Below are 13,371 nucleotides of genomic sequence, written 5' to 3'. Positions count from 1 at the left end.
CGGATTGGGACCACAAGCTATCTAATAACCAAAAAAAAATAATATATGAATTCGCGGCTAAGTGTGCTAATATATTCAAGATTATGTTAAATACATAAATAAACGACAGACTGGCGAATGGGGAATTAAAAATAGACAAAATAATAGAAACTGTGAATATCTATCGTATATTTTTTAACTAAGATCAGCCTGAATGATTAATGCCTTACTTTAGCAAGTAAGAAAGTTGCCATTTAATAACTAAGTTAATGAAATAGGTTGCTCATTGTGTTAGATGCCTGGGAGACCCATTCTTTAGGGTATCAAAACCGGCCGGGGTTGGTAAACAATGCTTGTTTGTTAGCTTGACTGGAAGATTGTTTTGCAGACATAAATCTCAAGACCAACAGACAGTCCGATGAACAGATGGGGTCCAAAAAAAATATATATATGTATATATATTGTATACAGAGAACCCGCAGGGCTAAAAGCGACCCAGACACAGGTCCACAGTAAATTCACTTTACTTCCGTCGAGTGATTTCAAATTTGGTTTATGGCCAATACATTGAACTAGTAATTTATCAGTTGAAGTCAGCAGCATTGAACTACATAAACTATGCTGCAAAGTGGCAAATGCTAAGTACATTTAACATATATTTATTTTCTGGTGAAAACAATCTTGAGAAACAACTAAAATTGCATTTTATCTGTATAATTCTTCTGTACACTATACTACAAAGTTAGGATCATTTAACAAGTGTATATCGACTTCGACTAGAGTGACTTGGCCCGAATTTAATTTTTTTATTTATTTTTTTTTTTACTTCGCTTTTGGCAGTCACTTGAGTGAGGTTTGACTGTCTGAGAATCGGAGTGTCTGCTGGGTCGGCTTATGTGTTCATTTGTTTATCGGCCGGGACAGAAGTTGAAAACCAGTTCCCCCGATGAAGTTCTATCGTAATTGCGTATAACTTTAAGTACAATACATTAAGGTCTAATTGACAGACTGACTGGCAGCCCAAAGTCGATTTCCACTCGGGCTGCTGCTGCTCTTCGCCTCCCCAAATTAATCATCAGAATGCGATAGATGTGGCTCGTGTTGGTCTTGCGATTTATTATATTATATAATCATGCGGAATTACGTAAGCACTTGTCGAGCTGTTGCCTTATGGCATTAAGTAATTCTCTTGGATCTCTGCGATGCCTCGAGCCGCTTCACGTCCATGCGATTATTACTCTGACTGAGTCATTCCATGTCGAGTAATTACAGCCCTATCACAGAATCGATTGAATAAGTATATACATATGAGTATATTATCCAGATCCAGATCTCTTCCTGAAGTCTTTTGTTTACTCGTGCATGGCAAATTGATTAGGCTAAATGCAATTAAAAGTCCAAGCGTTTTAAATTTATGAGTTTGAGCAGAACAAAGGGTATCACTTGGTTGAATAACGAGGATACTACAAGCATAAGTAATATATACACAGTTACATATTTCATTTTTCAATGAGTAAACTTAACTTATAAAATGATTTTCATTACTTTAATAACATATACTAAGCAACTTTCGAGTTAGTTCTAGTTTTAAACTGATGTAACCATGTTGGAATTCACCGATCTTAATTTGATAGTCTTAAAGTGTATAGGCGTGACAGATACCCCTCTTTTGAAGTTTGACAAGCGAATCAAATCGCCATTTAAAGCGGTAAACTATTGTTTAAGTTAAAACCGCAGCTTTTCAGTTCTGGAAAATGCCTTGCTGGCGCAGTTTCATAGCATTGATCTGTCTCACGATCATAGTTGTTATTATAGCCATTTGCCAATCTTTTCACACGAATTTCCTAACAGTGGGCCGCAATGGAACGTTAAGATATGAGCCCACTAAGTTGAATCTTGGTCAGATGCGAAGGATCGCCGGACTCTCCGATCCTGAAAATCTTCGCAAGAATGTGCAAAGGATTGCGATTAAGAGGGCAGTAGGCACACCGGGTCATTCTGAAGTGAGAAACTACATAGTGGATTATCTGAAGAAGCTGAACTGGAACGTAGAGCTAGATATTTTCACGCAGAAAGTGCCAATTATGAGTAACGTCACCTTCCACAATATTGTGGCGCGTCAGAATCCTCGGGCTAACAGATACCTAATGTTTGGCTGCCACTATGACAGCAAGTATTTCAAGGATTTCGATTTTATGGCCGCCACGGATTCGGCAGTTCCCTGTGCACTAATGTTAAATATGGCTACAATTTTGAGAAACCACTTGCATCGCTCCGAGATCAGTTTAATGCTGGTCTTCTTCGACGGTGAGGAGGCTTTTGGGGAATGGTCGCAGGAGGATTCGCTATATGGCTCCAGACACTTGGCGGAGCTGTGGGAGAAGCACGGTTTCCTTGACAAGATAGACCTCTTCGTGCTGCCGGATCTAATTGGAGCCAAGGATGTGGTCTTCAAGAAAAACATTCTCGATACTTCAGGCTGGTTCCGCCGACTTGTCCAGCTGGAGCAGAAGCTATTCCAGGCGGGCATCCTGCGCTTAGAACGTCCACTCTTCAAGTTTGGGCCTGGTGTTGATGTAGCTGATGACCACCTGCCTTTCACGAGGCTCAACGTTCCAGTCATACATCTAATATCCAATAGATATCCAGCAGTTTGGCATCAAGCCGAAGATGTGGAGAGGAACGTGGATTATAATACTACGGAGCAAGTGGGTCTAGTTCTGCGAATGTTTGTAATGGAATACCTAAATTCAGCACCATCTATATTAAATACTGTTAAGCAGTAACAATAAATATATGTCTTTATATACCTATGTACATTGCATATTGGTTAAATCAAGAGAAGGAGTGGCTTATGTTATGTTATGTTAGTAAATGAATTTTAAATTTTATTTTAGTTAAAGGGAATAGCTAAATTGAAGCACAAAAAAACGGAAAATCAAATTGATGGAAATGAAGTGCTTTGCGATCGTTTCTTTATTAATAACCACAATTCTGACTTGGCCACAACCGCAGACTGCTGTGTTGTTACTTTTCGCCTCTGCTGGCAACCGAATCGTATCAAATTTCCATCCATCCGCCAACGTTTTTCCGCTCCCCAGTTGGCCAAAAGCCATCAGCCATCAGGCCACGGGCAACACTCGAAATTTATGTACGCTGCTCCCAGCTCGCTGAAAGCAACACGAAAGTTAATTAAACTTGAAAATAATAAAAGCAAAGCGGAGCAGAACAGAACAGAAGCAGCACCAGAAGCTTCCAGGAGAAGAAGGATGTGGATGTGGATGTGGATGTGGCGAATAATGAAACACAAAAAGTGTACATCACAGCCAGCGGGCACCGCACCGAATGGCGGACACGGGCCCAGAAATCGGCTGGGGATTGTGCATATATATGTATATCTATATATATATCCGCAGATACATGTAGATGAACTGGCGAAGGCACGGAGGTCGGTCGGTGGTCATCATTAGCATATCGCCGACAGCGGCGCGAAAAAGGGTTCCCATTTGAAAAGTTAATCGCCAGCTGATGCTGCACTGCGATTGCGAGTGGTGAAAAACCATTGGTGGAGTGCTGCTAAGGGAGTGGGTTGGAAAAGGGGGGGTGACGATGACTGCGTTGACACTGACAGCCACCCAAAAAAACCCCAACCCAATCCCAGAACGACCCACCGAAGGCCATATCCCTGTCGTCGGACCTTATCTGCGGACTGCAATAAAAACGGACAATAATTAAAACTGGCAAATAGAACTGGCACACTGCTACTATGTGGACTTGAACACTTATCAAAAAGGGTTATCTGCAATGTCCTTTTAATTACGAAATACCCTTAAAATTTTACGGATTTTATTTAGATTTTTCTAAGACTCAAAATGTATTAAAAAAATATAAATAAAAGACTAAAGATATATAAACCTCAAAAACTTTAGTTTCTATTTATAAGCTGTATCTACTTACTTTATTATAAAGATACAAATACTTTTTTGAAATCTAAATGATTTGTTATTTAAATTATATACATAATAACGATGAAAAAAGATTTCCTTACAACATACTTAATATCCCATCTTAACAATTCATTGCTCACAGTGCACAACTTAACCCCATTTTTATATTCAGTTTCCTAGTCATAAATCAGTTATGCAAAGATAAGTACAATTTTCATTACATTGTTTTAATTAGCCGAAAAAAAAAGTCTGCATACTCTTGCAGTGCATTCCGAATTGATTAAGCCCCAAGGGAAATTGTTCTTTTGACTAAATACAGATAGCATGATATTTCAAAGGAGGCCCTTTGAGCCTTTTTAAAGGATTTCTTTTCTAATATTTTTTTCAAGATTATGTCTTTCACTCCTTTTCTTTTGCTTAACTAAAACAAGAAGATTCCCGTATTACCACGAAAGTCTTGCCCAACATTCATTAACAGTATGCAGTCAGTCGCCTAACCCTTTTCTGCTTAATCAACAAAAAATTGTGTACTTACAAATACATATAATTCGTACCCCGCGTTTCAAAAATATAAGTACGTTACAAATGGAACAGCGAACCTTGGACTTAAATGAATGTGGACTTATATGTTGTTTCTTATGGTTATAATGTTATTTATAGGTTAGCATACAGTTATGGTGTGCGCTGTACATGAAAAAACTTATCACATTTTCCGGTTTGCTCGCTGTTTGAATTACTGCAGGTCTGCCTTTTGCCGGCCTCCTGTTTTTCTTTATTTTTTCCAAACAAATAACCGTAAAAATCTTTGCCATCTACATCAGTCGTAAAAAGGGGATTTCATTTTAATTACATACGAATTTCTTGTTTTTTTTTTGTTTTTTTGTTCGGCCTCAGATTCAGATACGGATTCAGATTCAGATTCAGCTCTTGGTTTTTGGGCTTTTTTGTGAATGGGTGCGAGTGCATCGGGTGCGGATGATGATGATGATATAGAGAGTGCCTAACCCCCGAGCTTCTTTGTGAAACGCTTTTCGCCGTGTGTTGACTTTTATAATTAAGCCCTTTGTGTACATTTCCAGTTGACGGCATCCCGGTGGTTGGGGAGCATCCACCCCTGACTGTTCACCTGGTTGCGGGGAATGGGGTGATGGGTTGGCAGCATCATAAAAAGGATTAATTGTGCGCAATTAAAGAAAATATATTACCAAGTTCGGGGCCAAGTTTCGTAACGCATTTTATTTTCCTGTTGTTGTTGTTGTTTCTAGGGTTTTTGTGTCCTCGTCGGATTCGAAAAGTTTGCCACCATTTGAATTATGCAAAATCATTTAAATGCGTCGCCCCGAAAAGTTTTGCCAACATTTCTCCGCCGACTTAACCACTTTGGCATGTGTCTCAGACTCTTATTGTTATTGTTGTTTGCCGGGGGCTTAAGTTCATAATGTTCATGGAGAGCGTTACGCTCTCATTTGGGTGGGAAGAAAAAAGGGCTCGAGTGGGTGGTATCCCTATCCGCAATTGCCAGGACAATGGAGCAACGGCGGTGGCATCCATTCCATTCCTTTCCACATGCGTTGCCGGGTTAATTGCTCAAGTTCAAAATTAAAATATTTATTACAATGAAAAACTTTGGCACTTTCGCGACGCCAACGTGACGAACAAAAGGCAGCTTACGAATAAGTACTCCTCCAGCCCAAGCCCCACCCCCCTCTGAAGTGCCCCCTCCACATGGGGAGTTGTTTAATTTGTTTTCCGCTTAGTGATGTTTGCCCGAGTGTGCGAGTGTGTTTGACGAACAGCGGAGGCCCCTATTGAAAGGTAGGAGCTCTTTGTAACAATGGAACTTGTCATAAATTAAATAATATTACAGGAGTGCAGAAAAGCTTCTTTCTAATTGACACACAACGCCAACTGTACTGCCATTGTGTATCAGCTTGTCACTGGGATTGGTCTGAGTCAATATTTTGATGCTTGAAAGCAAATATTCTGGGTGCTTTCAGTACCTCGAAGAGAGAGATTACACAAAAGAGTTACAGAAATTTATGATTGAATAGTAAGGGTTATCTATAGACAGCAGATAGAAGCAGAAAGTCTATAAGTTCCATAAAAATAGTGTTCAATCTTTAACGAGTTTTGCTTGATTCAATCAATCGAAATGTTTTTGTTTCAATATGGCAGCTTATCATTTACTTAGACTTGCTTTATATATGGTTTTCCAACCCTAATCTATTTTTTTTCTTTGATTCGTTTAGCAGCTAGCAAAATACTCTGTTTGCCATTTGATTGATTTTATTGTTGCCAATGCGATTATTTGAGAACAGACCTTCAGGGTGTCTAGATCCCGCCATCTAATAAGCTTCATTCCCAACCTCTCCGGTAACTGGCCATTAGAACAGGTGTTGCCTGTGGCTCCACTTCCCTTCAATCTGCCGTGAAGATATCGCAAGGGGAATGGACCGCAACTTGTTTGCCAGCACGCTTTAAAAATGTAACATGCGGTGCTTTTTCATCAGCCTTTGGCTAGATTTTCCTCGATTTTTCCACCGCGCACCCAACTTCTCTCGACCTCGTCTCGATTATCATTTGAGTGTATTGAAAATTTGAAACGCATGAATAGTCAGGCTAGATCGTCCTGCGGCTATATACAATGATGATATGTGTGTGTGCATATGTATGTTCGGACGGCCACCGAGGCATTCCAAGGGTTTATCTCAGCGATTCAGTTGGATTTTCCCGGGGTTGCGGGCGGATATGGCGGATATGGCCAAACACATCCGTTGGCAGATGTTTTTCACATGGCTCATGGCGGACTAGCCAGCAAAGGGACACACATCACTATACCCTTTCGTTAAGGAGAAACATAGAAACAAAACTTGTGAAAAATAAATAATTCATATTGTATTTAAATAAATAAATATTTCGAAACTCCATTTATCAAGTACCTACTACTCTGAATCTTTGCTTCTTGGTCTGATTTATAAATATTATACGCTTCATTGTTCTACAGGGTATGTGCGAACTGGTTATCCCCGGCGCACCGCATTGCACCCATTAAGCCTGAGCGTTGGCCAGAATGGGCAAGTGTAGCGGAAATGATTTGGTAGCTCCAGTCCCTAGACACCCTGATCCACTCCAAACTCCTTGGTCCCTGGTGGATCAAATTTTCATCTTCACTCACGATTTGTCGGTGATTGAAAGAGTTTTGTTTCGTTCGTTGCTATAAATTTAAGTTTTCTATTATTTTTATCGGCTGAGCAACAGGCTATACAACATACTGGTTAGTTACGATGTAACACAATGTTATTGGTTCTTATTTAAATCTTATTCAAATATTGAAATGAAGTTTAATCAAATTAATTCTAGTGCTTCGACACATTTGTAGATGAGTAGTGATATTTAGCATAGAAACCATATTCAAGATACTATACGTTGCTTATATATACATATAATTTAAGCAGAAAAACTCTATTATTGGTCCAAATTCTGGAAACTACTTGGCTTAAGCTGGAATCTGTTGGTATAACAATCTGTTTGCCCAGCTCTGTTGGGGATGTTGAGGGCCCAATTCATTTCCAGCCGTACTTTTTGCACTCATCGTGATTATCATCATCCTCCTTGCTCGTTCGTCATTATCGAGCCGGAGAACTTCAGCTGTCATTACTTTTTATGGCCCAGCAACATGATGCACTTGCCCAGCCCCATGTGGTTGAGCTGGGTCTGCTGGAGAAGAGTGGGTGGTTGGGAAGACGATGTGACGGCGGTGGTGGGTGGTATGTGGTGGGTGGTATGTGGTGGGTGGTATGTGGTGGTTTGTTTGCGCTGCCGAGGCTGACTGGCAGTTAAAATATAATTTCAGGAAAGAAATCATCATAGAGCCCGAGCAGAAGCCCCAGCGTCAAGAGGCAGTAAAAGTAAAACATCAAAGTGAATGCCAGGATGACGGTGCCGGAAGGGGTGGTTGGGTGCAGGATGGCAGCTCCGTTTGTCACCGCTAGGGGGCGCCACAGGCGGTGGTGGTCGGTGCAGGCGGCTGCTGTCAAGAGTGAATTGTAAAGGAACGCATTTATCGCAGGACCTCTTCCATCCACATGCGTCTGCATTACGCCCACGCCCCACTGCCCCTTTTCTTCAGCCGCCTCCTCCCCTTTCCTATCACTGTTATGTTTCATTTTTCACTTATCTGCATGTGAGTGAATGTGCTACAGAGAACGAAAATGTGCTACAACAAGTGCATCAAAGAACGTGTGGATATATTAGTGCTGGAAAAGTCCATAAATTAGGCTAAAAGCGTAGTGTTAGCAATATCCCTTTACCTTAAGCTATTTCTTTTTCTTTCAAAAACTTTTAAATATATTTTTTAGTGTACCCAAAATGGCAGGCATCCAATTTCAGGCTGTGAGCTGAAAATTGTCAGCCGTTTGATTGTGTAATTGATTTAGCGAGGAAACTCGCTCAGAGGCTGTCTCTATCTGCCCTCAGATACCCTGCACTTCGTCCCCGTTCGCAACCGTCAATCCGTTTAAAGTCGTTGGCTAATTAAGTTGCGTTCCAAAATGGCAGCAAAGTGGAAAATGAAGGAGGATGGCTGTAAAAAATGCGACAGACCCGCAATTTTTTCTCTACTCGTTCTGGTCATAAATGAGACTTACCATTTTGCACCCCCAACCACAGCACCACCCACCAATCAACAAACCAACCATCCCCTACCACCCACCGAATGTAAGCGATTTCAATTGCCAGTTGGTGTCGAGGACCAAAAGTTTACGATCGCTGCTGGTGCTTTTTATTTGGGTCTTAATTTTTATAAATTTTATATTTTTCCCAAGGGTATGCCATTTTTCACATCCCACCTTATGATTATAAATTTAAAAATATTTAAAGTTTGTTTAAAATAGTAAGGTAAAATAGTAAGTTCTTACCAAAAAGTAAAACTTATGTCACCACTTTAAAGGGTATTTGATGGTCGTGTTACTCCCACTTATTATTTTACTGACACTGTCTGGTGGCACATTAACTTAAATGTCGTCGACAGGCATTTAAAATAAATTTGGAGGGAAAAATAAAATATAATTCTGTCGGGCGGTCGTTAAAAAATAGACACCAGCCGTGTTTACCTATAAAAAATACTAAATACATATAGCGTGGTAAATGTTTCAATATCTTGCTAGCCAAAGGGGGATTTCCGTGGGAGTTTCGGCATTTCAACACGCAAGTTTTTATTACCGAGACAATGAAAAAGCGGAGTGGGCTCAAAAGCAGCCGCACAGTGAGGTGGAAAAGTCTGTGTTCCCGCAAAAAGCGCGCATAAAAAAGGCATAAAATACCAAGCGCACCGCGAAATAGGGAACCTGTGCAAAAAAGCCGTAAACAATATCCATAATCGTATTGCTCAATAGATGCAGATGGTCCAGATTCAAAATTTGTCCATTTTCATCACCCAAAGAACTTCAAAATATTTTATCAAATTTTGAAAATATATATATGTTAGTTGTTTCTACAAAATATTTTTAAAGTTTGCCGTTTAAATATGTACATATGACTTAACTACTACAAAAACTAGTTGAATAAAGTCTGTCTTCTAGTTTCGGAAGCTTTGCTATGATATTAATTTCCAAAGTTTAAAGACTTTTCGTAGCCTCAGATGCGGTTTGTGCAACCCTCGCGCCGAGGGGAAATTAGCTTTTAACACCCAAAGAGAAAAATCGGGAGAGGGGGGAGCGGTGTGACAGCGGCTTATTTGAAACGAATTTTAATTAAAACACAACGGAAAAGTTTCGGCTGGGACAGGAAACTTCCCCTGCTCTCTGGCCGTACACTTAAAGTTAAATCCCAGGACTGTCAGGCAGGCACTGTTCTCTTTCAGGACTTTTCGTAGCGGAAGAGGACTTACATTCAAGAGATAACTAGGATGCGATTTAAGAAATACTTTAAATCAGGAAGAAGGGAAGATATATTTGTGATTTAATCGAAAGGCATTCAGTTATCATGCTGTGGAGACACCACTGATCATATTCAATCGCTGCAGATTATCGATGCGTTGCAGGATCGATGGGCGTAGGCGATGCCACATGAGGTAGCAGTGGTCCACATAGGGAAACTCGTAATCATCCGAAAAAAGTTTGAGCAGAGCGGCCCTCATTGGAGGTCCGTAACCCCGGCGATTGACATAGGCATCCGCGGCGTACTCAAAGTGCCGTATACAAAAGAACACTATCCAAGCGGAAATGTCGTGATAGATGGGCATTAGATACTTGTACACCAGCCAAAAGCCCACGGAACTGGGATAGAATGTCGTAAAGCCCGCGGCCGCATACAACGTTATCCACCTGTTACAGATTCCGAAGAGCAGTAGATATATCAACAGATAAAAGTATATCAATGCCAGTCCCTTTGCCACATGCCACAGCTTCCAATGGGCCAGCTGATGGGCCACAAAGGCGGCCAACTGCTCGTCATTCAGACCAGCACCCATCTGACCCCAGTCGAAATCATCGGAGCTGAAGCCGCGGTTCCACATCAGGTTATCGTGGATATCCAAACGCAGGCAACAGCAGCATCCCATTACCCAGGCGGTCGGACGTCCCACATGGAAGGTGTGTACCATATAGACCCGGCCGGGAAACTTGAAGTCGTCCAGTACCCCTTTCAGGCTATTATCCATATCGGTACTATTCATTTTGCGACTCTTGCCCAAACAGGGCACTCCGAACAGTCCAACAAATGCCAATACCAGGACGGACAAACCCACCAGACCTAGCCAAACGAATAGTGTGAAATACCACTCACTTAGCATATGAATGGCCATGAAAATCGCAGTCAGCGGAATGACGGCAACCTGAGGAAAATCGAAATCGAGAATGTATATTTTTTCGAAAAATTAGAATAACTTGCCTGTAGGAAAACGACGACAAAAACCAGCGCGCAAATCAAACCCAACAAGGGCGGTGTCTTTTCAGGATCCACATTGTATCTGGGATCCAGGACAAGTTTCTCGTAAAACAGTGAAGGCAACTTCCGGACAACCAAGTAGGTGGAAAACACAGTCATAAATGTCACATTCAGCCAAGTGCTGCCCGCATAGCGATACCATCCCACCGTCAATTTCCAGAGGAAAGCCAGAGTGCAAAGATACAGATCAAGGCAGCTATATAATGTATCTATTGCTATATTGAATATCTCAAGGGATGAGGCATGGAGCTGCTTATCCTTGGAGGCCTGCAAGAAAAGTCAACTGTCAGTTAAAAATATATTACTACCTTTGGTAAATATATTTGAAGAACTTTGAAGAACCCACCTGAAAGGCTTCTTGCGAGAAAATGCCCTCCATTTGCTTCGGCGGAGCGGAAGTCCTTTTGCACAATTTCAACTGCCTGCAGCAGAGAATGAGATGAAAACTGTTGTGTACCACTATCACCAGGCAGAGGATGTGCCGCAGCAGAATTGGATCCGAGAAACTAACTTTCCGGGGAACCACACTCATGCCGATCTGATTTCCCGATATTTTCAGGACCTCCCCACGCAAAGGATCTTGATAAAGTGCGAAGGAGTTCATATTTTCAAATCAAGCAGTGTATGTGGTTTTTAAAACAATATATGAACATAAATGAATGAAATCTGAAGGACAACTGATCCAGCAGTAAAAAGTTTTTTAAAGTTAATAAAACAATAAAATACTAATTATTCCGAAAGTCTGCTATATAGTCTAAATATTTAGTTTCCTGTTTTAAGGATCCGTTTTCCAGCTTGCAAAATTGCTCTGCAAACCGAGCTTTTTTATGTGGTTATCAGTGTTAACCAACATTCTTATCATAATCCCGATTTCGTGGAGAAACCCGGATTACCATGCTCTCGAAAGCCGTTGACTAGTGGAAGCCAAAGATTATAATGGCGCCAAAGAAATTACAAATGTGTAACCGGAAGAGAAGGCGTGTGTGTTGGTTTACTTTGGATGTAATGGTTCTTTGTAGTTTGTTTCGAGGATTTGAACTTCTTACGCTTGGCATATCAATAATGAGTCGAGGGCTTGGCGGGATTCTATGGGGAATTGTGTTGCCAAGCTGGCTGCTTTGATGGTTTCGGTTCAACGCCATTACTTAACCCGCACCCCAACCCCCCAACCACCCACATATCACCATACTTAACCACCCACACACACACACACACATATGCGCGAACATTCACTTGGCATCTCTAATTAGTAGAATTTAATCTTCACACTATGGCAACGTCAAACGTCCCGAACTGAGAACCCCCAAACCACCCACAAGCCATCGTATATTCCACCCATTGCGCTGCTCATTATGAAAAATTTCAAATTAAAAAGACGAGGGGAGTGGAAACTGCACTCAGAAAAATGCAATAGGTACATATATAAATTTAGTTTTAATATGTAAAAAAAGATATAAATAACTTGCAGAACTATAAGGAAAAAAAAATAAAATACTTAGGAACCTGATTTAATTTAAGTTTGTCAAAGCATGTTTTCTTGTAATACATTATTTTAAAGAAAATATAAAACTTTTTTAAGATTCTATAGAACGTTATAAATTATCTAAGAAATTATCTAATAAAATATCTAAGAAAGAATATAGTTATAGTTCACTGCCTCCTGTTTTTGCGCGGTGTAGAACAAAGTAAAAGTTTATTGTAAGAAGTAACGGTAGGATTTGCATAAATACCAGGACATGTGTGTGTGTGTGTTAGTATCACACATCATGATTACATAATTTAGCTATTAAAACAGCGCCAAGTGGCTGGCTGAACCGAGTGTAAGGGAGAGAGGAGACCCAAGAGCGAGACAGGAGGTAGTGGCAAAGAAGGCGCTTATTTATGCCTCAACACGCCGTTTGGCGCAGCTTCAAAGGATCCGAAACAGGGGCGGGTGCTCCAAGAGGGGGGTGGGGGGTTGGTTTCAGCTGGCGAGGGGCTAGTGGCTAAGAGGGGTATTCCAGTTCAACGGCACACATGTGCACTTGATTTACTCATTAGCGTTACTTTTCTGTTCATAATAGGGCGCTTACCAAGCCGGAAACCGCAGCCACCCCCGCACCACGCGTCGCATTTTCCGCAACCGCCCTACCCCCCCTCCAACCCCTTGCAACTGACTGCCACATTTGGTTTCATTTCGAACCGTTCGGGATGCGTTGGTATAAGCCGCTTAGGCGTATCCTTTGTGCATGTGTAATTGTGCTGGCCCTCATACACTGCCCCCCTTCCCCACTTCTCGGCTTACCCAACCCCACCCGTTCTCACACACACTCACACACAACTAAGCCCTAATAATCCCCACTATTTGGCCAAAGGATGGAGGGAAAAAAGGTAAGACACTGCGACAAAATTTGACTTCAAACATTAGCTAATCTTTTCTTTAAAAATTAGAACGCCCAAAAAAATGCAAATATTGTTGAAAAAAAAGTTACTAACGATAGCTTCCTGTAAAAAATCTTTG

The 13,371-nt window shown here is 41.1% G+C and overlaps 2 protein-coding genes across 2 annotated transcripts; one reads left to right on the top strand and one right to left on the bottom strand.

Annotated features, from left to right (window-relative positions):
- Positions 1-1,718: 1,718 nt before the first annotated feature.
- Positions 1,719-2,780, top strand: LOC117140120 (glutaminyl-peptide cyclotransferase). The gene has a single exon (XM_033302883.1). It carries the CDS (start codon positions 1,734-1,736, stop codon positions 2,763-2,765), a length of 1,032 nt encoding a protein of 343 aa, XP_033158774.1. The 5' UTR covers positions 1,719-1,733; the 3' UTR covers positions 2,766-2,780.
- A 6,719-nt stretch (positions 2,781-9,499) lies between these two features.
- On the bottom strand, positions 9,500-11,531 carry LOC117141710 (CAAX prenyl protease 1 homolog). Its single transcript, XM_033305324.1, has 3 exons — positions 11,218-11,531; positions 10,815-11,138; positions 9,500-10,758 (listed from the first exon to the last, which is right to left on the bottom strand). Exons 1-3 carry the CDS (start codon positions 11,473-11,475, stop codon positions 9,907-9,909), a joined length of 1,434 nt encoding a protein of 477 aa, XP_033161215.1. The 5' UTR covers positions 11,476-11,531; the 3' UTR covers positions 9,500-9,906.
- Positions 11,532-13,371: the final 1,840 nt, after the last annotated feature.

This window comes from Drosophila mauritiana, chromosome 3L, assembly GCF_004382145.1.
Source record: "Drosophila mauritiana strain mau12 chromosome 3L, ASM438214v1, whole genome shotgun sequence".
NCBI classification, from domain to species: Eukaryota; Metazoa; Arthropoda; class Insecta; order Diptera; family Drosophilidae; genus Drosophila; species Drosophila mauritiana.
Note: the sequence above shows the minus strand (reverse complement) of the source record. Positions and strands in the feature narration are given on the sequence as shown.

Bases quoted from the DNA above. Each gene is read 5' to 3' on its own strand.
- LOC117140120 (XM_033302883.1), top strand. From the start codon at position 1,734: ATGCCTTGCTGGCGCAGTTTCATAGCATTGATCTGTCTCACGATCATA.
- LOC117141710 (XM_033305324.1), bottom strand. From the start codon at position 11,475: ATGAACTCCTTCGCACTTTATCAAGATCCTTTGCGTGGGGAGGTCCTG. The intron at 11,139-11,217 runs GTGGGTTCTTCA...CTTTTCTTGCAG, and splicing joins TCTCGCAAGAAGCCTTTCAG to GCCTCCAAGGATAAGCAGCT. The intron at 10,759-10,814 runs GCAAGTTATTCT...GATTTTCCTCAG, and splicing joins TTGTCGTCGTTTTCCTACAG to GTTGCCGTCATTCCGCTGAC.